This window comes from Leguminivora glycinivorella, chromosome 7 (assembly GCF_023078275.1).
Source record: "Leguminivora glycinivorella isolate SPB_JAAS2020 chromosome 7, LegGlyc_1.1, whole genome shotgun sequence".
NCBI classification, from domain to species: domain Eukaryota; kingdom Metazoa; phylum Arthropoda; class Insecta; order Lepidoptera; family Tortricidae; genus Leguminivora; species Leguminivora glycinivorella.
Genome location: NC_062977.1, coordinates 11,471,061 through 11,495,835, shown reverse-complemented (window position 1 = coordinate 11,495,835; position 24,775 = coordinate 11,471,061). Strand labels below are relative to the sequence as shown.

At 36.8% G+C, this 24,775-nt stretch overlaps 3 protein-coding genes across 3 annotated transcripts; 2 read left to right on the top strand and 1 right to left on the bottom strand.

Moving 5' to 3' along the window:
- Positions 1 to 876: 876 nt before the first annotated feature.
- On the top strand, positions 877 to 2,870 carry LOC125227771 (lys-63-specific deubiquitinase BRCC36-like). Its single transcript, XM_048132096.1, has 6 exons — positions 877 to 1,105; positions 1,191 to 1,401; positions 1,780 to 1,877; positions 1,951 to 2,061; positions 2,365 to 2,511; positions 2,693 to 2,870. The coding sequence occupies exons 1-6, from the start codon at positions 1,004 to 1,006 to the stop codon at positions 2,816 to 2,818; spliced, it is 795 nt and encodes a 264-aa protein (XP_047988053.1). The 5' UTR covers positions 877 to 1,003; the 3' UTR covers positions 2,819 to 2,870.
- LOC125227770 lies at positions 2,865 to 5,375 on the bottom strand. Its single transcript, XM_048132095.1, has 6 exons — positions 5,108 to 5,375; positions 4,589 to 4,823; positions 4,203 to 4,362; positions 3,951 to 4,058; positions 3,474 to 3,626; positions 2,865 to 3,126 (listed from the first exon to the last, which is right to left on the bottom strand). The coding sequence occupies exons 1-6, from the start codon at positions 5,284 to 5,286 to the stop codon at positions 2,921 to 2,923; spliced, it is 1,041 nt and encodes a 346-aa protein (XP_047988052.1). The 5' UTR covers positions 5,287 to 5,375; the 3' UTR covers positions 2,865 to 2,920.
- Positions 5,376 to 5,510: 135 nt separating this feature from the next.
- LOC125227768 (actin-binding protein IPP-like) lies at positions 5,511 to 24,515 on the top strand. The gene is made up of 11 exons (XM_048132092.1): positions 5,511 to 5,813; positions 6,062 to 6,206; positions 6,923 to 7,061; positions 7,222 to 7,387; positions 7,811 to 7,990; positions 8,324 to 8,487; positions 9,369 to 9,504; positions 9,723 to 9,933; positions 16,239 to 16,459; positions 17,575 to 17,897; positions 23,218 to 24,515. The coding sequence occupies exons 1-10, from the start codon at positions 5,655 to 5,657 to the stop codon at positions 17,809 to 17,811; spliced, it is 1,758 nt and encodes a 585-aa protein (XP_047988049.1). The 5' UTR covers positions 5,511 to 5,654; the 3' UTR covers positions 17,812 to 17,897; positions 23,218 to 24,515.
- The last annotated feature ends 260 nt before the right edge of the window (positions 24,516 to 24,775 follow it).

Here is a 24,775-nt window from a genome sequence, read left to right as displayed (position 1 = left end):
GTCATTATGTTGGCTGACCTGCAAAAACTTGTTCAGATTGTGTTATATAATTATTTTATTAATTTAAACATAGACAGAAAGTCGATCGTATCAGACTAGCGGAAACGGTCCCATGAGACAGACAGTTCTTAAAAATTCATAATCTTAATGTTAAAAAACTTGTATGCAATCTGACAGTTCAAACTGACACTGACAAGACACTGACAGATCTGAACTGTCAGATTGCATACAAGACCTAACTAAACAATCTAGTTTTTTTAAGATTATGAATTTTTAAGACTGTTTAAACATAGACTAACTCCAATAAAATTAATGACAAAAACTGACAAATATTGAATGATAAATAAATTTGAAAATAAATGCAGCGCGGCTTGTAGCGATTATAATACAAAAATAATTTAAGAAGTTTATAAACTTAGTTATCATACAGGTAAAAATTCTACTACTATAGTAATCTATTTAACACTGGTCACACGTGCGAGAGGGACACCAGCCCCAACTTTGACCCTCTCACGTGGACACACTTTTACTAGTTTGACAAGAACGCCTTTCTGCACCGGTGATAAAGTTCAATTTAGTATGGCAAAAAAAGTGTGAGCTCAGTCCCTATTGAAGGTCTATAGTAGATATATGGAATGTATGGAATTGATTCAATGCTCTTCGGAGATTCTGGTATCCCCAAATTATGACAGTGATGACGTCATTCAAATGATTTTGACAGTGGCAATAAGTGCGAGAGGGACACCAGCCCCAACTTTACCCTCTCACGTGGACACACTTTTTGGCCTAACAACTCAATCTAGCTTAATATATATTATATAAATCTATGATATCTACACAATAATAGTGAATCTGTGGATTCTGTCGTGTTCTGTCACTGTCAGTCGCCCAGGCAAAGGAATAGAAAACCAAACCATACAAACACTAATAAGTAATAATAAATAGTTAAAAAGACATAGAATTTAAGTTTTTATTTGATCTTTTGTACTTGATAAGCTGTAAAATGTTAAATAAAGTACTACTATCTACTGATGTCACTTTGGTGTGCGTTCAACACGCACTGTCTACAGAAAAAGAAGAAATAATGGGATTATTAATTGGAGAGGTACGCAGACCTGCTTTTCTAATTATCGTCAGGTTATTTAAGCCATTAGCTAAGTACCACTAACAAATTAAAATTCATATTTCAGGTTCATGAAAATGGTTCCCTAGTTTCCATTGTATCATCAGTTATTTTACGGCGATTGGATAAGAAACCCGATCGTGTCGAGATCTCCGAGGAGCAGCTAGTGCAGGCCACTTTAAGAGCAGAAGAGCTTGCAGCGGAAGTAGGCCGGCCGCTACGGGTTGTAGGCTGGTACCATTCCCATCCACATATTACTGTTTGGCCTTCTCATGTTGGTAAGAAATTCATTTAGTGTGACTGGATTATTCATTTTGTGGACAGATGCCTTGTTGCATATAATCACTAATCGAGCAATTATTTAACATTGTGTTAACTCTTTATTTTACAAAATACAAATATGGCTCACACATACAAAAAAATCTTTTGATCTGTGGAAAGCCTTGTGATAGGCAACACCAATTAAACTATTCTTAGTATTATGTTTATGCTACATGTAGTGTAACAATAGCCATATTGTTACACTACCTGTAGCATAAACATGTTTTTGAATGACAAAACAAGACAAATATTTGTAGTATCAATGATCACTAATGTCACATATTATTTAGCCATAATAAATAATTTATGTATATAAGTTTTCTCTATTTTTACAGATCTCGCAACACAATCAATGTACCAAAGGATGGATGCCAGTTTTGTTGGGATAATATTTGCTGCATTCCTTACAGATCAGAGCACCAAAGCACCATCTGTCAGTATACCATGATTATTTAATATTTTATAATAAAATTATCCAAGATACCTAGATATTTTTTTTTTTTCAGATACAAATTACTTGCTTTCAATCTGTTACTGATGGTTCAACCCAAAGCAGAAGAGAAATTGAAATGGAAGTTGTGAACAACAATGACTCTCTTATGACAAATAATTTTGAGGTAAATCAATCTTCTTCTTTGTTAGGGGCTGTGTAAGGCTTCATAGCACCTTATGTATCACTGCAACCATTTCTGATCTATTGTGATCTTTTTTACTTTTTCTTCATTCTTGATACTTCAATACAAAGTGCAAGGCAATAAGTAATTATCATGAATTCATGATACTGAAATACAAGGTGTAACAGTTTGTCATTTAAGGATATTAAAGATCTTCACTATTTTTCTACACCATGACTGCATTATTTTTTTAATTTTAGTAGGTAATAAATTGTTAAAATTATTTTGATATGCAATCCATTTCAGATATTAACACAACTACCAGCAATTCTTAAAGAAGAGGAAGATGAGGCGTACCAGAACGAAGTTGGCCATAGTGAAACAGATGATATTATCATTAAACAACACAATGCAGCTGTGAGGACCATAGCCATAGGACATATTGTAGAAAAGGTTACTATTATTAATTTATTATACAGTATTTGATTGACTATGAATTGCTAAAATAAGGCATCTAAGTTATTCTAGTTATTCAATGATCATTGTTGATGAATGATAAGTTGTGCATAGTTTAAAATATACATTTTTGGATGATGTTAAAATATTATAAAAAGCATCTTGCTACTTGTTTCAGATGTCACGGCCAATGCTAGAGGCACTAGTTGCTCGGAATGCTCTTAATGCTGTAAGATTGAAAGCTCTGAAAAAACAACATCAAGAACTTATGTCCAGATTGGAGAATATGTCATGTAATGTTTAAGTAGGTACTGTAGTAAGTGCAATGTGACAAAATAAATACTACTATATGATTAGTAATTGTTTAATTTAAGTCACTGGTATTGTTTAACTTTATGATATGTCCTTAATTTAAGTCACTCTTATCAATCATTTCAAAGCCATCGGAAGAGTCTACACTAGACACACGCTTCCTCTTATTTTCTTCCTGAGATGCATAGACCATATTGGAGACAGCTCCTGCGAAGTTGAAGAAAGCATTGTAAGCTGCACCGCTCCAGGTGCCTGCTGGTTGGATTTCCTCTAATGTAGAAGGAAGTTGCTTCTGCTGGACTGTAAATAAACATAGCATTAAAGTCGGAAATTCAGAATTCTATTAGGTTAATTAAATCTGATCTTCAAAATTTATGAAAAAGCATTTATTTAATGATATTGGTGTTATTCACTAGGCTAATAAAAGCGCGAGCACTCATGCCTGACGTCTCCTAAATGACTCGAAGCATGTCGCAAAAGTGGCGATAAAATAACGTGAGTACAACCATACATATATTTATAAAAAAAAAAACAAGCCAATAATAGTTAATTCTATACCTACTATTAAATAGAAACAGACATGACAATGAATGAGATCAGCATTTTCATTATATTTCATAGGATTATAGATTTATGTCCTTCCTTACCTAAAGGTATATACTCATCCTCACTGGAGTCTGTTATATCCACTTCTTTTTCAAATGCCTGCATTTTTTCTACTGACATATTAGTTACAAGAGAACTACTATGATCAGAACTATCACTATCTTCCATAGGAACATCTTCTGGTTTCCAATAGTCTGAAAGTGAATAATTTTATGAAATAAAATATAATAAACATTTTTAGAATATAAATATTACATGTCATACACAAAGACTTATGCCTTGACTCATAATTTTGTGGATATTCATGGTTAGATTTGAGCATTCTGTGCATCATCAATAAATATATGAACTAGAAAAAATGTGTTATAGCACAATATATGTTTGTGTACAAATGTGTAAACAAACATAAAATGTCAACTTCAGGTTCTTTTTTTGTTGACAATTTATTGTACAATTTACACATAATTTGATTATCAGCATCATCTATATAGAAGTTTTAATAATGTGTGGACAATAACCTAGGCTTTGCCTTTCATCAACATGTTTGTTTTCAGGCTCCAGAGATAGTATATTGATGTCTCCCTCTGTGATTTCTGGAATTAGACCTTCTAATTCACCATCTGATTCTGCAACAACAAAAGTACATATCTAAATGTTTGTAAATCTAATTAAAGGTAAACTTAGCATGATTACATTTCAAAGGTGTTTATAAAATCCTAATAAATTGACTCAAAAAGTAAGTACCTATACATATTAAATTATTAATTTACCTGCATTTTGTTGTATCTTATGAGCAAGTGTGACAACTGGCTTAGCTATCTTGTAAAAGAGGCATGTCACCATAAGTAAAATGTACATTAACTTGTATCCACTGAAGTATTTCCCTGCTAGGAATATTATACCCAAGATAATGTTCATCATCAAGAAAGCCTGAAACAATATAGTAAATATTAACCTTTTAAATGCATACCATTATTAAGATTTAAGCTATGATGCACCTATGAAAGTATATTAAATTTGGCAGTTACAATTTTATTCATCTCTATTAGCTGGGTCCACACAGAGTGAGGAAATTTCCTCATGTGGCAAACATGCTGTACTGCTACAGTTGCTTTTTTTTTTACCCTTTAAATCATAGTTTTATCATATAGTTTACCTTAGTGTGATTAGTTTCTCTTAAATATACATATTCACACCAACGCATCTTCATCCACTGCTTCAAATAAGCTGCAGCAGAGCTCAGCTTAGTTCCATTGTGGTTGGCAAGATTCTTTAAACAAGTTGTCCTGTGCTTGTATTTCAACCAAGATTCGAAACCGTCGAGCGCAACTATTACAGTGGTTAGATAGAAAATAAACTCCACAAAATTGACTTCTAAATGAAGGCATATGCTGAAACAAAAACAAAGTTTATTATTTATTTTAACTCAAACTCACAAGTTTTAATACTTATACACGAAGCTATTTTTCATTTATATTCGACGTGTTTTAATTATTGATATTTTAAAATAACAAAACTTTACAATAATATGACGTCACAATAAAGTTATATTTACGAAAGTGCGCATGTTATTTTACGCTATTAAAAACAAGTATGAATCATAAGTATACTGAATTGAATGTTGTTTCGATTATACACCGTAATTAAATTTAATATTAGCGCTGGGTATACTTACAAGTAAATAATGTTGAGAACAAAAATAAATATAAGAGATAACCACATATTCTTCCAAAATAAAACATCTTCAAGAACCCCAACAAAAGCAGCCAATAATAGTGATGATTGCCAATTCTTATTTTCTGATTTTTTTACGAGGGATCCCCATTTAAAAGCTTTTTTAATATTCGCCAACATAGAATGTATTTTTACGCAATTTTGTGTTAATCAGAAAGCCAAAAACTATTTCCACTTGAAATATTCAGAGTAGTTATGTCAAATCATTGTTTATTTTTTCAGGATTCTTCACAGATATTGTAAGATTTCATAAGTTACTGGATAACTAACAAGTTAGCCAACTGTAAATGTATAAAACTTTTGACACATTCCACCGTCCTATGCACAAATCTTATCTGTGCTAAATCTGTCCACAAATAGAACTGTCATTGAAACGAGTTTTTTTAGTTTATTTATTTGTAATGAAATCTTTGAGATAGCAAACTACTAAAAGTTTATAAATTAATGCATTTAATGTGAGTACAAGTAGTAAAGTAATTGCCAACAAAATGTCCACGAACATTTTTGAGAAATGTTCAAACAAAGAAGGATCTCGTCCGTACAAATGTCGCGACTATGCTAATAAAATTTCATTAAATTTAAGTAATTTTCAAAGAGACGGCAGATTTTGTGACATAGATTTAATATCAGGGAAAACCAGGGTTAAGGTACAGTACTCTTTTTAATACTTTTATAGTACTCATATAATCATAGTGAGTTAATTGCTTATTAACAACTGTTTAATGATTACAGCTGGTTGCCATCAACTGCAATGAATATTTATGAAGACTTTTTTAAAATTATAATTCATTGTAATATATATATAATATATATATATATATCTTTCTGTAGTGTTTCATTTTATATGGAACTGGAATTTTGATTAATATGTAATACAACTTTTTATTTTCTCTAGGCTCACCGGGTTGTACTTGCAGCTAGCTGTGCATACTTTGATGCTATGTTCAATGTGGGCTTGGAGGAGAGTCAAAAAAGACATGTAGCTCTACCTAGTGTGCCTCCAGAAATTCTTCCAATTATTATTGACTTTATATATACAGGTAAATAAATAACAGGTTAATTTATATTGCTGCAGCCCCATTTTTTGTACAAATTTTATTATCAGTTTTGGATAACCAAAACAATGGCTTTAATAGCAAATGCATGAATTTTATTGCTGGGTCAATATTTTTATGGTAAATGGTAGCTTTTATTAACCCTTAAATGCATGAATTTTTCTTTTAATGAGATATTAATAAATGTGATAGACAATGGTTTTCTGACTCTGGGAAAAATAATAAAAAAATTTTTAATACCGATTTTAATACTAAATCAGTGTTAGAAGTTAAAGAGGCCAAAACTTATTTATATAAATATATAATTATTGGCAAGTTTTATTTGTAAAGTTTGACTACTATTAGAAAGCTACACTATTTGTGAAACCCCCATGATAAAATGTTTAAACATAAACTGATTACTAACTCCGAAAAATCTACCTAAAACACATACTAAAAATCGTCATCATCCTGTTTTTTCACACTTTTCCGCCATTTCATTTTTATCCTTAAATAATAAATAGTAAATGATAATATTATTTAATTTATTAAATAATAATAAATACTGAATAATTACTAAGCTGTAAATGTGATTTTGGATAGCTACGTATTGAGCCACAGGCCATCAAATATATGATGCATATATACATCACCGTGCATTTAAGGGTTAATCACTTTGTGATAATCTTTTGTGTAAGCTGTAAAAACAATATTTTTTACAGGTGAAGTAGTAATAGACAAAGCTACAGTGCAGCATTTGTTGATTGCGGCAGACATGCTGCAACTGAGGGAACTGGTTACAGGCTGTGGTGAATTTCTAAGGAGAGAACTGCATCCTTCAAATGCCTTAGGGATCTTTAGGTACTGACTTTTCATAGTTAATATTATAGCCAAAATTCCCTTATTAACCTTTGTAGATCAACAGACAGAAAATTAAGTTGTCATTAAAATTTTCTGGCTCCCCAGGGAACTAGTGGGTCTCGAAAGGTTGAGGTTATGGAACCTTATAACTGCTTTTCAGATTTGCCGAAGCACATAACTGCATGGAACTTGCAGAGGAAGCATTAGAACATGCCCAAGTAAACTGGAATGTTGTGGCTAGCGGAGATGAGTTACTGGATTTACCATTACCACAGTTAGTCACTTTACTGTCGTCTGAGCAGCTAAAGGTGGAAAGTGAGGCACAGGTAAATAATATTTTAATGACACATTATCCTACTAAACACCACATAGCTTAAAATTTTAACCATATTGAATACAAAACAGTTACTTGCAATTATATATGTATACCAAGTTTGAATTTCTTTTTTTATCATGCAGAAATGTCTGCTAGCGATATTACATATTTTTAAATTAAAGGAAAAAATCACACCGGCAGGACTCGAATGTTGAATTCACAATAAACTTCAATAAAGTAATAAATCCTCTATTGGCTGTAGCTAAATCAAATCATACATAAAAAAATCAGCTTATACATGGATATTGGTGTCACACAAGGAACTTTTTCTTTTTTCAACATCTGTACAAGCCAGTCGTAAAATCGTTTTCGAGGTGGTCGCTTTCGTTGACACACTATCAAAATACAGCCTGTATAAGTCAATGGTTTACAGGTACTATATCCAGCGTTAAGATGGCTGGAGCACGACCCCGCCGGCCGCCGCCGTCATTGTTTCGAAGTCCTCAGCCACATCCGCCTTCCGCTTATAGCTCCCCAAATTCTCGAAGAAGCCATTAAAAATGTACAAGACCCGTCGATCGCTGTGGCATTGAAGACGGTTAGAGTAGACATGGTGAGTTTGCATACAATGGTTTGTGACGTATTTTATCAATGACTCATGTGTATTGTATTGACGAAAATATAGGTCACGTTTTTAAAAGGAAATGATTATTCAGTATTATTGCACACTATGTATAAAAAATATACAGGGAAAGATAATGGAACTTGATTTTACTAAATTCCTTTTCGTATATTTAGTCGCGAAATTCTGATCGTTTGGGCATCTATCTGTATCGCCATTCCATCATATATTTGAGCCATAGAAAGGTAAATAGACGATCGAACGAAGTGTTGGTTCGTGTATATGGTCCAGAATTCATGGTTGAATACAAGTAATTGTTTACAGAAAACGGGTCGCGGCGCACTAGTAGCGCTAGCGGCAGAGCCTCGGGCGCGCGCGCGGCGCTATCTACTGGTAGCTGGCGGCTCCTGCCACGACTCCAAAGCGCACCCGCCGCTTTCCACCGACAACATCCTGTCCTCCGTGCTCAAGTTCGACTTGCACAAGAGGTAGGGTATAGCTTCCCAAACATACTGATTATATGGATGTGGCGCAACGACACGAAATGCACCGCAGCCTCTGACATCAAAGACCGCCTTGTTTCTTTGTCCTAAGTCGTTTCTGTCTATCTGTACACGTAGCTTCCAGAAGCGCTTTAAGTATGTTTTCCATTTATTTCCTAGTGTTTTATGTGAAGTTCCTTTGTACTAAAGGTTCATCGATCATACGTATTAGGTATATGAGTAAAGTTTAAGGCAGGTTCGTCGTGCAGAATTGCCTGGCTGTCAAAAATGTTTTGATAATTCAACTTGTCCATGGGACTTCCGGTTCGAACGCCATCTTAGCGGTATCGTATAGTGAATAATTTCTCCTTCTTTTGCTCATTAATGTAGTTTAAAGTGTAATATCGATAGCTTATTATGCAGTAAACTAATGTTATAGTGAGAAGCTGATGGAGAATGAATCTCGAAACGCGTTTAGCCATTTATTTGTCGTCAACGGCCGATAGTCCACGTGCCCTTGTAAAATCTAGCTATCAATTTACAAGTGCCAACTACCGAACACTGTCGTACTTACCGTACAAAAATCAATAACAATTTGCTTATATTACCTTGACACTGGCAAAATAGTCCCACCAATGGACTGAGGCCATTTAATTTTAAAAATTCAATTCAACTTGTCCATCAAAAGTTAAAGTTAGGAAAAAAACAAAATGGTTCCGTAAAATCAACCTTGGATAGTTTGGATCACTTATAGTTAATTATAATTAAACATTCATCTAATGAATGATGGTGAGGTCACAAAAATTTTACTGGAGTACTAAAATTTGCACAAAGTTTTACTGAGTACCTTGATCAAGGTGTATGAGCAAGAGCATGTATTGTTCCAGAGAATGGGAAGAGCAGGCGCCGATGGGCATAGCTCGCATTCAGCCGGGCGTGGCCACGCTGGGCGGGCGCGTGTACGCCGTCGGCGGCGAGCAGGGCAGCCAGATACTGGCCAACGGCGAGGTCTATGACCCCACGGTAATCTCACAATCTTGTAGTATGGGGTCGTCTATTAAATACAGGGTGAAATAAATAGGACCAGCCATAAGCATAGTGACTTTTGCGATCATAATGAACAACTTTTACTATGGGACCAATGCTAAAATCGCGAAAAAAAATTTGGTTGTTCCATACAAATGAGCGGCATCACGTCAGTCGGAATCTATGGAATTCGTAACTGATTTGTCTTTTTTCAGACGAACAAATGGTCCAACATAGCTCCCATGAAGGAAGCCCGCAGCGAGTTCGGTCTGACGGGCATGAACGGGCACCTGTACGCGTTCGGCGGCTGGGTGGGCTCGGACATGGGCGCCTCCGTCGAGGTGTACGACCCCGCCGCCGACGAGTGGACCGGCGCCGGCCGCATGCCCGAGCCCAGGTTCGGGATGGGAGTCGTGCACTATGAAGGTATCTATTGCCATCTGTTTTAGCCTCAAGTGCGGAAACGGGACATCTATAGATATCCGGAGGGTAAGGGTCGGACATTGGCGCGTCTGCAGAGGTGTAGGATCCTGCCGCCCACGAGTGGACCAGCTCTGGAAACATACGCGAGCCCAGGTACGGGATCGTGCATTATGAAGCTATTACATTCTGTGGCCCTTGTAAATACCAAACATCACCACAGTAGCTTCTGTAATTTCTCTAATTTCTAATGTCATGCTCAATTTCAAGTTCATCATCTATAACTATAGGCCTATTACAATAGTACCCACAATCTCTAAAATGGTAGAATTAGGGAATGCAAACCGGTAAACCGGTTTACCGGTTTCCCGGTAATTTTGCCAAATTTGGGTTCGGTAAATTACCGGTAAATATACTCAAAAACCGGTTTTTTACCGAAATTTAAAATTACTACAAAAAGCACTCCTGTCGCTGTTTCTTCGTAAATAAACACTTGTAGATACTTCTGGTAATCACTTTATTTAGTAAGAATTCGTTTTCTACATGAAAACGTTTATTTTTTGTATATATTGTGGTATTGAAAACACGTCTGTTATATCTTACCCACTGTAATACGTCGACAGTCAATACGCGCGAGAGGGATGACTGGTTGTCGTTTCATAAACGTACTAAGTACAATTATGTCTGCCGACATGTTTCGTGGCGTATGGAGAGTATGGAGATCCATCATGCTCTTGCAGCGGCTAGAGTCCGTGTATTGTTGCCTGCACTGTGCGTGCCTGCATAGTCGGTTCCAAGATAAAAAAAAAAACCTGATTTCTATAAAACCAACAAGTTTGGACTGTGGATAATCAGTTCACTATCCACAGTTGGGTTTATAAACTCCAAATTTAGACCCCGAATGAAGGATAAGACCATTAATTCACTCATTGTTATTTAAATATTTGATTAGCTTTAATAAGATCCGGGTCCTCCTCGCCATTGTATCTTCATTGCTGAGGGTCGTGAAGTCCCAATATAATCAGTTTTATTCTGACTTTCTGTTCCGGTTCTGAAGTTGGGTGTAGAGGATAGAAAGGATCTCATCTGTCCATCTTGCGACCTCTGGATCGTTAGCCATCAACCTTGCCAGTAATGATTAGTTGCTCAAGGTTGTGGCCTTTTTCCCTCCAAAAACTCCAAAATTCTACGTAAACAGATGGTTGATAACCTGGTGTTGATTTTCAATTCGCGTAAGATAGACACATTTGTACGGAAGGCAATTCAGGGTATTTGCAAAATCTTCATCTAGCACCGCATCTCGAAAATCTCAATGCGGTTGCAGCCTTTTTCAGACTAGATGAAAATGGAGAAGACTAGAGCGTAAACCAATCCGGTTTTGGTTTTTCTAGAGACATACGGTTCTCAGGAACCAAGACTTATGGAGATAATCCTTGTAGCTAGGACTCTTTTGGCCATTCCTATGCGTATTCTGATTTTCTTTTTCAGAAGAACCGATATTGTCGATGTTTGCGCCGAAGTATATGAAGTCATCTACTGTTACTGGCCTAAGAGCACCTGTGTGTTGTATCTACCTACCACAATCCACCACCATGAGCTTGGTTTTTACTGTGGTTGATCTTGAGATGCGTTTCCAGACTGATGCGTTCCATTTTACCAGTGCTGTCAACCATTTCCGCTTCATTGGCGGCCAGAAATTTGGTGTTATCTGCCTATCAAAGATTCGTTATTTTGGTGCGCACCAATGATGATTCTTCCCTCCCAGCTTCCGCAGGCTCTTCTGATGACATATTCACCGAAGGCAGGTGACGGGTAATCTTATCAACACCTTTTACAAAAGTAAAAGGGCTCGAAGGTTCTCTGCTAATTCAGTTTCCTTTTTCAACGGAATTTCAATTCAATGAAAGCTACCAAATGCTTGATGACAAAACGATGCAGTCAAAGGCTTTGCAATAGTCGATGAAGCAGAGGATCATCGAAGTACTGAATTCATAAGCCATCTCTATCAATGGACGTATATTTAGGATCTGTTTGCACCTTTGCCCTTGACGAAACTTGCCTGTTTTTGCGGGATCTGCCAGTCCAGCATGTGACATATTATAATCTGCTGTGTAACACAGCACGTTTCTGGTGGGATATAAGAACCAGGGTCCTGCAGTTGTCCTTTACGCAATTACAAATACGTGATACTTATATGAATAATATGATGATTTCTAGTATCTTTATTGATTTTATCGAAGATGAGTGCTAATTGTAAGATTTAGCATCTAAAATGTATTTTCCCCTCACTTGCTCGGAAACACGTGTTTTGTCCTTCAATACCAGCGGGTAAAAACGCATTTTATCCACTAGTGGGTAAAGTAATTTGACCTTGAATAAAGTCAAATTTACTGCTTTAAAATTGTTAAAAGTAGGTGAATCTTAGTAATAAAGATAATTTACCACCTGTGGAACTACTGGAAGCAGTGATAAACGCATTGTTTGCGTTGTAGTTTCCTCGCTGTAGTGAGGGGAAAAGTTTTGTGTTACACTCGGGTGCAAATGTATTTTACTTCTCGTGTGTTAAAAAACTCGCAAGTTCAGGATTCTATTCTCGAACCACTCGCTTCGCTCGTGGTTCAACTATAGAATCCTTTCACTTGCTCGTTTTTCAATTCCACACTCGGCGTTAAAATACAACTTTGCCCCCTTGTATAACAAATAACTATTATTTTTTGTAACAAAGTCCTAAAACCTGCTTTTTTCAAGATTTCATTAATCATATTTGTCTTTTGAAAGTGGTAGTTTAATGAACACTACTAAAAAAACTACTTAATTATCGATTTTGACGGAAAATATTGATTTTTCATGAAATAAAATCAAAACTGGGAAATTACCGGTTTACCGGTTTTTGCGACGCTATGTCGGTAAATTACCGGTTTTGAAAAACGACCGGTAATTGCATTCCCTAGGTAGAATCGGTCCTGTCGTCTCACCTTATGAGTCATATAGAATCGAATAACCTACTTACGGAAAACCAATTTGCATACCGACAAAAAATGTCAACAACCACCGCGACGTATAGGATATTCGATTCTATAATGCCAGGGTTAGACGATAAGGATAAAATTGCCGCAATACTGTGCGACTTGTCAAAGGCATTTGACGTCATTAGCCACGAATTACTCCTTGAAAAATTGAAAATGTATGGAATCACAGGCACTGCCCATGAACTGTATACCTCATTCCTGTCAGACCGCAAGCAACTCGTGAAATTACTCACTGACGGCAAGTCAATCCAATCTGATGTGGGATACATAAATATCGGTATTCCTCAGGGTTCGTCCCTCGGAAATACCTTGTTTTTATTATTTGTGAACGACCTACCATCGAATTTTGGAGCTGGCTTGCCTGTATTGTTTGCGGATGATACGAATGTAATTAGTTGGTTCAAGTACATATAGTAAGGCGGCGGAATTGAAAAAAGTCGTCTAGTTTTAAAGTTGATGTGACTGGAGAGTATACTGCTGACAAGTGGTATCGTTGTGATCAGTAGACTTTACTGAGTACGAAATAATGACTTGTCGCATTCTCAGACTGTGGGGGGGTTAACTATAAAAAAAAATAAAAAAATAAAATTCGTTTATTTCAGATCTATCATTGATCCATAAGATGACTATGACGTCACAAAGATCGCGGTCCCGGGTTTCAATTTTTTGCCAATTTGTCTAAAACCCCTTATCCAATTTTGAAAAATGAGGTGTCGATTGAAAGCGTATAACATGCTGATTAAGATTTATTATAAGTGAAAAGTATAGTTTTGTTAGTTATTTTTTAATTAACAATAATGCAAAAAATACTTTTTTTTTTTACTCTCTTTTTTTATTTTTGTGACTCAAAAAGGCAATGAAAACGGCCACTTAGCTAAAAAATATGTTATATAAATCATTTAGCTACATTATTAAGCTATCTGTTGCTTTTGAAATTTCTACGATCGGATAATAAATAAGCAAACTACAAGCACATACCTGTAGGCGGGGAGTACCGCATGACGCGCGTTCCCATACATTCGGCGTCTACCAAATTACACCTCGCGCAAAATTCGTTTCAAGCAGATATACCTCTAATCTTATTCATTGTAACCTATCAATATTGGTATCATTTGAAAGTACAATTAAAGTCCTTTAAGAAACAATATCAACCATTTTCTTAAAATCAATAATCGCCAGTCTACGGTGGTTACAAAGAAAAAAAGCGGGGATTCAATTTGACTGGTTCCCTAGGTTTGATACCCTAGACGAGTTTAAAAGGGGAGGTAAAGGTGACAAATATGGGTTGTTCTCTGGCCTGAAAGCTACACAGAGGGCCAGGGGAAGAAAAACTAGGGTTTGAGTTTAGTTTTAAGTTATTTTTTCTTTTATTTGTTGATTTTATTGTGTTTAATTTTTTGTAATTTTATCAAGAATACACGCTGGTTTCTTTTTGTGAAAATGCCCTTTTTTATGAGAAAATCGATGAATTTCATGGCATTTTCCGATAGAGACTAAAATTAACTTTCAAATAAGGCCACATAGTCATACTTTTACTTATATAATATTAAGGGTAATAGCCCCGGCGGAGTAGTGCAAGCGGGACCGCAGTGTAGCAATCCATAGACCTGACTTCACTGGTTCCTCAGTGCCACACATAGTGTTACGAGGTGCCCTGCGCGCCCTGCTCTCTAATATGTGGGTCAATACTGCTTTAACGCAAACGATTGAGATGTGTGATTTTTTTGACACTGAGTGTATTTGCAGGAGCTGCATGTACTTAACAAGTGTACCCCAACAACTATTTCATATTTATAACGCATTATTAATAATAAATATGCTCTTAATGTTATCTTGACTTCTGTCGAATAATTATGTTCTGAAAAAAAGTGGCTAAAAGTAATGATTATAATTACTAAAACATTAAAGGTAACTTCATTTTAGTGATTTAATGTGTATAACGACCGAAGTCTAATCGTTTTGATTTTAAGATTACTTTTTAATACCTACTGGGTCAAAAAACCGCACCTCTAAGTCGTTTGAGTTCAAACGGTATTACTTGGTATTACCCTTAATATTATATAAGTAAAAGTATGTATATGTGGCCTTATTTGAAAGTTAATTTTAGTATATATCGGAAAATGCCATGAAATTCATCACATTTCTCATAAAAAAGTGAATTTTCAGCAAAAGAAACCAACGTGAAAAAAGTATTTTTTGCATTATTGTTAATTAAAAAATAACTAACAAATCTATACTTTTCACTTATAAGAAATCTTAATCAGCATGTTATACGCTTTCAATCAACACCTCATTTTTCAAAATTGGATAAGGGGTTCTAGACAAATTGGCAAAAAATTGAAACCCGGGACCGCGATCTTTGTGACGTCGTAGTTAACCCCCCCACAGTCTGAGAATGCGACAAGTCATTATTTCGTACTCAGTAAAGTCTACCGATCACAACGATACCAATTGTCAGCAGTATACTCTCCAGTCACATCAACTTTTTCCGAGACCCTCTCGCCGCTCTACTAATATGACCAAGTTGGCTTTAAAAATTAATAATGCTTGCCACCAATTGCAGTCATGGTTTTCAGCGAATGGTCTCATACTCAATTATTCTAAATCAAATATAATGTTATTTTCCGGTCGAAAGGTACAACCACCATCATGCATGACTAATTTTCCGATGCCCATGTGTGAAACGTCATTATTGACGCACTACTCACAATATATGTTTGATATACTGTTATTTGTTAGGCAAAATATATCTCAATTTGCTCGCGTTGCCTGTCCGGGCAAACAGCTTCGAGCTACAGGCCGTCTGAAAACAGTCCCCCGTCGCATGGCACTTTCAAGAAAGAACCCGCGTGTCATTGGCCCTACTTACTTCGAACACTTACCTGCCGATCTTAGGAATGAGCCATGTGACGAAGCATTTAAGCGCAAATTGAGAAACCTTTTGTTAGATAACCCTCTGTACTCTGTAAATGAGTACATGGAATTGAATTTGTGATAGCATGCATTTGATTACACTGACTTCTGGTTTCATTTCATTTGTTAATTTTATTGTGCTTTGTGTATTTCTCTTTGTAAATGACGATGCTTATTGGGAGAAACTATTCATTTTATTATTTTCAATTCATAATGTAATTTTTGACGATCATGATGAGAAGATAAACATAACTTTGGCATGTAACAAATTTATAGTGTAATTTTTATCATAAAATAAAGAAATCTAAATCTATACCCTCCTACCTACTGTTACAGACTTTTCACAAATATCTTTTCGGTATATCGCAGGTCTGATCTACGTAGTGGGTGGGTGCACGCACAGCTGGCGGCACACGCGCGACCTGCTGTGCTACCACCCCGCGTCGCGCTCGTGGCAGGCGCTGGCGCCCATGCGCCGCGAGCGCAGCCAGGCCGCCGCCGTCGTGCTCGGCCACCATCTCTACGTCATCGGCGGCAACGCGCCCCGCCAGCAGGTGCTCACCTCTGTGGAGCGGTACAGCTTCGACGACGTGAGTACATCAAAGACGTTATATGTACCACTAGGCCTGTAGTGTTTAGACACCACCTCTACGTCATCAGCGGCAACGCGCCGCACCTAGTGCTCACCTCCGTGGAGTGGAAGCTTCGACGACGTGAGTACTCACCGGTACAGACATTATACAGCCGGGCTGCACCTAAACGTCATCGAAGGCAACGCGCCGCCCCGCTAGATGTTCACCTCCGCGGAGCGGTTCAGTTTCGACGATGTGAGATGTGGTGTGCGTGTGGATTGAGTGAGCACCTTCCGAAAGGAGCCGCCATAGTGTGGTCACCCTACATGATACATTTGTATGAGAAAAGTTATGTCTGAATATCTTTAAAACCAGACAACGAATATAAAATATTAGATGGTGGATATTTAGTAAAAATTTTTACTAAATGTTGAAGTACTTTCGAGTGTCTGTGGTGCTACAAATCTTAAGATATTTACATTTTTAACTTTCTCAAAACGTGTGGACTGAGTGAGCACTTACAAAAATTTATTATAAAAAAACCTGACACGTTAGTGGTTCGTTTTGTATTTTACAAATTCCCATTTCACTTTTACTAAACTATACACATATAATAGCGGTCTAAATCTTATTTTTTTCATCAAAATTCGGCTTTTCAAAAGTGTGAGGATTGAGTGAGCATAAGAAACTATTTGTAAAAAATTAAATACGTAACTAGGTGATCTAAAATTTATAGAGGTAGGTTGGCATATTTTTTACTAAATGTTAGTATATAAATAAATATTATATGTTAAATGAATACATTCACTGTTTTCGTTGGTAGTTTGTGAGAACTGAGTGAGCACATGTTAATGACTGTATCTTTTGATTTATCTTTTTACAAATTCAGAGATTCGTTTTACAATTGTTTTAGAACTTTTACTAAATGATCAGCATATTTTCGGAAGGTGCTCACTCAATCCACACGCACACGAGATGTGATGTGAGTGCACACTGATACAGGTGGTACACAACTAGGCCCGTCGTAATCGGACACCACCTCTGTCGCCGTCACGAGTGCTCACCGATACTGCAGGGCGATCGTGTTCGGGTATATGTGTAACACTTCTTACGCTAACTATGAATTTTTTCAGGACTCGTGGGAAGAAGTATGCAGCCTGTCGGAAGCTCGCGCGGGCTGCGCGGCGGGCGCGGCGGAGGGCGTGCTGGTGGTGGCGGGCGGCGACAGCGAGAGCGGCGGCCAGCGCGCCTTCTACCGCGCGCGGCCCACGCTGGCCAGCGTGGAGCTGTACGACCCGCGCGACGACCGCTGGCGCGCCGCGCCGCCGCTGCCGCACTCGCGCGCCGAGGCCGGCGCCGCCCTGCTCTGACGAACACCCGCGCCGACATAACGCGCCCGCGCCCGCGTCCGCGTCCGCCCGGGTACCGACACGCTGCAACTGATTATATTGCCGGGGTGAGTTCCCTCCGTTCTGTCGTCGACGTTCTTTTGTTTCGAGGGAGTTGTCTGAATCGCAGCCGATCCGTCGCTTCTCATACCTGACTATGCCTCGTCCGCCGTCGGCAAAATTCAAAAATAATGATCTTCGTAATCGCGTTACGAAATTATGATATTGTGAGGCCCGAGGTCGTACTCGTACCGTACACTATAGAAATCGCGCGATGTGTTTAAATTAAGGGTATACTTAATGTCATTTGCATAGGTACTCCTTTTAAACATAAGTCCCTGATGCTCCAAACAATATTTTATAGAAATTAAGGCACGTGGGCCATTTTATTCAAAGTTGTCCCCCCCGAAAAAAGTTGATATGAAAATGAAACCGACATAAATTTATTAAAAGCTATTTTTATAGATTCTTTAATAAATAAATTTATATGAAATATAGAAGGTTCACTTGACTTTTAAGTAATTAATGAAAAAAATATGTTTTTGTTGAGTTGAGGAGAAGCGAGTGTTCCGTTCCGCAACCAAATTTAATCGCAGATAATGTAAGTATAAAAGGTTTGGGAATTTTACAATATGTTTATTAATAAATTCAGAGGGCGGAATTGCTCATGGCAAAAATCAAACGTCAATAGAGTTGGAACGTTAAATTTTATCGACATTTTCAGCTATCGATAAAAACAGTCGTCTTTTAAATTTCTGCCTTTATTTTACCTCTGATTAGCTATTCGACCATTTGATTTTGACCTCTTTGACTAGATTAAAAGTAAATTGTATAACATTTGAATACCATTTTTGTCACTAGTCCTCTTGCAAAAACGTTTAAAAAAAATGGTTAATCTAAAACGAAAAACAGTCAACAAATGGATAAAGAAGTATCCTCGTCTTACTTACGACGAAAACAACTCAATATACTGATAATTTCAGTTCAATCGATAGTCGATAAAATTTAACGTTCCAACTCGATTGACGTTTGATTTTTGCCATGAGCAATTCCGCCCTCTATTTATTATTCATTCTAAAATAACAAATGAAGAAATTATACTGTTTCACAAGTTTATAGGATGCCATCACTTGTAATCAATAGTTTAAACGTTACTATTTCAATATAAAATAACGGAAACGTAGTTTAATAACAAATTGTATTTAATTTTTGCAAATAAAACTATTTGAAACATGGGACAGTAACGGATCTGACTGTATGGGTAACGGATGAAAGCTAAGGTCTCGTCTACACTTGAACGTGGGTACCTAAGACCTCCAAAGCATATCGCGCATAATGACTAAAACAACCGGAGTGTGTAATTAATCCGTGATTGATTACCATATTTTAGATGAGTTAGTTTTAATCCCATACGTTTTTCTTTTATTTACCGCAATCAAATTAAACTAAAACATCACATTAAAACCACATGAATACCGCTTTATACTTCCATTCCGATACGTTTTTCTTTCCGCCTATACGAAACCACAGAATATATAATAGTACAAGTACAGAAGGCTCACTCCTTTGATGTTTACAAAACGCCGCCATTCTAAATTCTTACCTACATTAACAAACGGACCGCGCACGTGCAGACGACATTGAATTCTATTGCGCCGCGCGAAGGTCGTCGCCACTGAATGGGCCGCGAACTCGCGGCCGCCGGCATGTACTTGTAGCGCGGCGAAAGGATCGCGGAGTGAGCCGCCCCTGACGAAACCAACGATCTAGTATCGGATCGGAAGTAACGGAACGCTACCTCCGGCGATATTTTACTTAATTATTTATTAAAAAATCACAAATCTTGTTTTTAATTGGCTTATTTGATTTCAATATTAGTGCTTTGTTTTAGGAATCGATGTTAAAAGGTTGCATATTACGTATTTACCCGCAAATTTGGTTTCGGAAGGTGGAATGAGAAAATGTTACCCCTGAGTACGAGCTACTTTGATGCGTGTTTGGCGGCAACTGGCAAATGCAAGATGGCGGTATTGAGTAGTTTTAAATTAATTTTGTTAAGCTGAATAAAATGCTACCAATTGTTAGGAACTTTCTTTTAATTTTAACAGTCATTCTGCGGTTTCGGAATGGAAAATTCCACAAATACCAGATTCCGTCTCGGCAAATTATACTTAATTTTAAATAATACGTTTATTTATTAACATGAAATATTTTATAACATAATAGCGTATAACTCAATCTTTTCAAATTATGCCGTCATCAATATTTAGTACAATTAGTTATAGAATAAAATCCATAACAAAAACGATATTTGACGTGGGACAGCAAAAAATTGCCCATTTTTTTATCACATTATAATTTTTAACAAATACATAATTATAATAAAAATTTAAATGAAGATTGTAAATTACTGTCAACTAAATTTGGGTTCGAATAAAAAATAGTCTTCATTAGTTTAGACTCTTTAAATACGCTAAATATTATATCAAAAGTATGGGACAAGCCAAAAACGGGGTGGACAACTTTGAAAAAAATGGCCCACGTATTGCTTATGCATTTAAAGCATTTCGAAATAATAAACTGTGGTCATTATAAGCAGAGGTTGGTTTAAATATTGCGCCCTCATTGTAATCTTCTTTAGGTATTTCAATAAAAAGTAAACAAAGTCTACCCTCCAAAGGCTGCTTAAGCCAGTGGAGAGTAAATGAAAACAGTACACGACTATACAGGGTGTATTTTGATAGCGGGTCAGTAAGGGCAGCTATGAGATTCCATGGTCCTACGCGAATATGGTCTAAGGAGACCTTCCCTAGATTTAAAATGGATGAGAAATGGCATTTACAGATTTTGGAAAAAACGTACAGGGTGCGAGAAAAACGGCATTTTTGACAAACTTTTTTTGACGCCAATCGATCCCATGGATAGGCATGGGATCGGATGAGAAGCTTGTATGGGCTCAAAAAAAAATTCCGGCTAGAAAAGTCACAAATCGCGAAAAACTTTTCCCATACAATTTGTATGAAAAAACATTTTTTTTCACATGGTGTTTTTTTATGGCAATTAATTCCATTCCTATTCAGTATCAATGCTTGCTTGGGGTCAACTCACGGCAATGCACTAAAAGCCCACAAATCAATGGATACATTTTCCATACATTTTACTAAGGGGAAAATGGGGAAAAAGTTTTCTTCAATTTGTGGGTCTTTAGTACATTACCGCAAGTTGAGCCCAATTTATCGATATTGAATAGGGATTCCATTGGCATCAGAAAACACCATGTGAAAAAAAAAAAACATACAAATTGTATGGAAAAAATTTCGCGATTTGTGGCTTTTCTCGTCGGAATTTTTTTTTTGATCACATACAAGCTTTTGATCCTTGATAGGAACGGGATCGATTGGCGTCAAAAAAAAAAGTTTGTGAAAAAGGACTTTTTTTCTTGCACCCTGTATGATATATTGGTTTAAACTAACACGATTTGCACTCATAATTTTAGAACGAAACGGGACTTAATCGCGTAAACACTTACATTTATATTTGGCTCGACTTTTCGAACATCACATTATGTTCGTGGTCACGGGTAGACTGGCGAGGAATTTTACCCTGTATAATTTTTCCAAAATTTGTAAACGGCAATTTTCATAAATTGAAAAACAAAGGAAGGTCTCCTAAGACCGCTTCGCGTAGCAACACGAGATCTGGTAGCTGCCCTCACTGAGCCGCTATCAAAATACATCCAGTATAGTATAGTAGGTTGAAGACATGTCGCTCAACGACACATCCGCTTGGTTTTGCAAAGTGTTGTAACTACCCGAAAACGTAAAAAATATTTGTTTACGTTTATTTAAGTACAGTCACCGGCATAAATAAGTGATGATCTGATGATTTCTGTACCTTGTCACATTAACATCTTGTTTGAAATGTCATACGAAGTTGTCAAGTGATTAAAAGCGACAAGGTACAGAAATCATCACTTATTTTTACCGGTGACTGTGTATCTTAGGTACGCATAACGTAAATAATGGACCAACCCTGTCGGATATGGATGAATCAACTTTTTCTTGCCTGTTATTGTCATGGTTACGGTCCCCTAAGTCACGCTGGTTTTATGCAAAATTACATACATACATACATACAATCACACCTGTTTCCCAGATGGGTAGGCAGAGATCACGGATTTCCATTTACTACGATCCTGACAAACTAATTTCGCTTCACACACTTTCATAACGTTTCTCATACACGCTCGTCGGTTTCGAGTACTTCTGGCCTGGCCTTTTTGCAATATTTCCCCGATTTGATCAAGAAAAGTTCGCCTAGGCCTTCCACTTCCAACTGAAATTATGCAAGCATGCATGTAATCCATGTTTGGCGGGGCATGTTGCCAGGCAGAGTGATGGCAGGTGGACCAAAATGTTGACCGAATGGTGGCCGCTATCGGATATCGGATGTAAGAAGCGCCTGGCATCCGTTGGCTCGTTGGGTGGACGACATTCGAAAAACTGCGGGGCACTTCTGGATGAGATTAGCCCAGGACCGGGATAAGTGGCGTACACGAAGGGAGGCCTATGCTCAGCAGTGGGCGATTAATGGCTGTAATGAAATGATGAGTCCATGTTTATAGGTGGCAAAATAAGGAAAGGGCTTGTTAACACCAGAAAACCGGCCAAGAGCGTGTCGGGCCACGCTCAGTGTAGGGTTCCGTAGTTTTCCGTATTTTTCTCAAAAACTACTGAACCTATCAAGTTCAAAACAATTTTCCTAGAAAGTCTTTATAAAGTTCTACTTTTGTGATTTTTTTCATATTTTTTAAACATACGGTTCAAAAGTTAGAGGGGGGGGGACGCACTTTTTTTTCCTTTAGGAGCGATTATTTTCGAAAATACTAATATTATCAAAAAACCATCTTAGTAAACCCTTATTCATTTTTAAATACCTATCCAACAATATATCACACGTTGGGGTTGGAATGAAAAAAAATATCAGCCCCCACTTTACATGTAGGGGGGGGTACCCTAATAAAACATTTTTTTCCATTTTTTATTTTTGCACTTTGTCGGCGTGATTGATATACATATTGGTACAAAATTTCAGCTTTCTAGTGCTAACGGTTACTGAGATTATCCGCGGACGGACGGACGGACGGACGGACAGACAGACATGGCGAAACTATAAGGGTTCCTAGTTGACTACGGAACCCTAAAAATGCATGTTTGCATAAAACCAGCGTGACTCAGGGGACCGTAACCATGGCAATAACAGGCAAGGAAAAGTTGATTCATATGTTAATTGCACTTTTATCACACAATTATTGATGTTTAATATTATTATTTTTGAAAAATATAAATTTTCGGGGCGACAATGCAATAATTTTTTTTTATGGGATAGGAGGCAAACGAGCAGACAGGTCGCCTGATGGCAAGCGATCACCGCCGCCCATGGACACCCGAAATATGTTATGGTTTAAATTTCAATAAGTTAATTAATCGCTACTGCTATTGCAGACTGCTTTGATTATAATCATTTGGTTAATACATGTATAACGTAATTATATATACCTTAATATATCGACTATGATTGTTTTATGGATAAATATTTTATTCCAGACAAGAAGCGAGTAAAAGTCAGTAATGTCAGCATGGTCTCGTGTTATGATACTTATGACATAAATACAAAACAATACATACATACATACTCGTATTGTAAACGTGAGTAGGTAACCTCAAACTAAGCGAGGATTAACACAAAATGTATACCTAAGATTTATTTTAAGAATTAAAATATGAAAGCATACAAACGTAATGTAAGAATATTACAGGACTTAGTTGATTTTAGTTATTAGAAAGTATATTATAATCAATTATTGAATCTATTAATGTGTTATGTGAGTTATGTCGTTAAGTATGTAGGACTTCCAATATTATTAATGCTGAGGTAAATAATAAAGTAACACGTATTCGTGGATTAAACTCTGATAATGATATTTGCTTAATGTGCAGATTTCTATTTACTATTGTGTTTCGCATTATCAAATATTTGTACAATAGTATTTCTTTTTATTAAAATATAAGTAATATGATCAGCTCTTTGCCGCTAAAGTTAAAAGGTCTGTTATTTGCATGTTTGTATGACGAAAAACTTAAACCGGGTGATATTAAATTAATAAGAATCAATAGATTAAGTAATAAAATATTTTTACAAAAAATGTGTTTTTTTTTATTATTATTTTATTCCAATAATGTGCTTTACATTTTTATTTTACAAATGTAGTGTAAATCTGTAGGATACCTACTTGAAATACGGATTTTGTAATAGAATATCATATGAGGAGAGTGGAGACAAATACTATTGATTCGGTCAACAACACCTTATTTTATTTCATTTCACCTCATTTCAGCGAATGAGCTGCAAACGACCTTTCTCATCAGTGGCTGAAATAAATCGTGATTCCCTTCGACTTACCGACGTAAGACGGAAATTAGTTAGGGACGGAAGTAATAAATCAATACCACATCTTACACAGATGGACTAAGCGCATGAATGCTTGTATTGTGGGTACCTACTACTTACTCAGATAAATACATTTAATATACAAACACTAGGTACGGCCGGAGAACGCAACTATATTTGAAGACGCTATCGTAAACAAATAAATAGACAATAGAGGCGTGTTCAGATATTTGTGAGCACCTTGACCACTACGACATATCTGATGGCGACTGTACAGTCAACCAATGAGTAGGCACACTCAAAGATTATGACAGATGGCGCCACCTTATTAGCCCATTGCACAGATAAATAATTTCATAAGTGAGAGCGAGAAGAGGATATTTCTCTCTCTCTCTGTCACATATGAATGACAGTGACATGCCTAGACACTTGCACAGGCGCCGCCTGGCGGGATAAAATGTCAGTGTGCCTCCTCATTGGTTGACTGTATGTACAT

Excerpts from the sequence above, each read along its gene's own strand:
- LOC125227768 (XM_048132092.1), top strand. The coding sequence starts at position 5,655 with ATGTCCACGAACATTTTTGAGAAATGTTCAAACAAAGAAGGATCTCGT. Across the intron at positions 7,388-7,810 it reads AGGTGGAAAGTGAGGCACAG|GTACTATATCCAGCGTTAAG; the intron begins GTAAATAATATT and ends AATGGTTTACAG. Across the intron at positions 9,505-9,722 it reads GCGAGGTCTATGACCCCACG|ACGAACAAATGGTCCAACAT; the intron begins GTAATCTCACAA and ends GTCTTTTTTCAG.
- LOC125227770 (XM_048132095.1), bottom strand. The coding sequence starts at position 5,286 with ATGTTGGCGAATATTAAAAAAGCTTTTAAATGGGGATCCCTCGTAAAA. Across the intron at positions 4,363-4,588 it reads GAGAAACTAATCACACTAAG|GCTTTCTTGATGATGAACAT; the intron begins GTAAACTATATG and ends ATATTGTTTCAG. Across the intron at positions 3,127-3,473 it reads GGATGAGTATATACCTTTAG|TCCAGCAGAAGCAACTTCCT; the intron begins GTAAGGAAGGAC and ends GTTTATTTACAG.
- LOC125227771 (XM_048132096.1), top strand. The coding sequence starts at position 1,004 with ATGTTAAATAAAGTACTACTATCTACTGATGTCACTTTGGTGTGCGTT. Across the intron at positions 1,106-1,190 it reads TGGGATTATTAATTGGAGAG|GTTCATGAAAATGGTTCCCT; the intron begins GTACGCAGACCT and ends TTCATATTTCAG. Across the intron at positions 2,062-2,364 it reads TTATGACAAATAATTTTGAG|ATATTAACACAACTACCAGC; the intron begins GTAAATCAATCT and ends AATCCATTTCAG.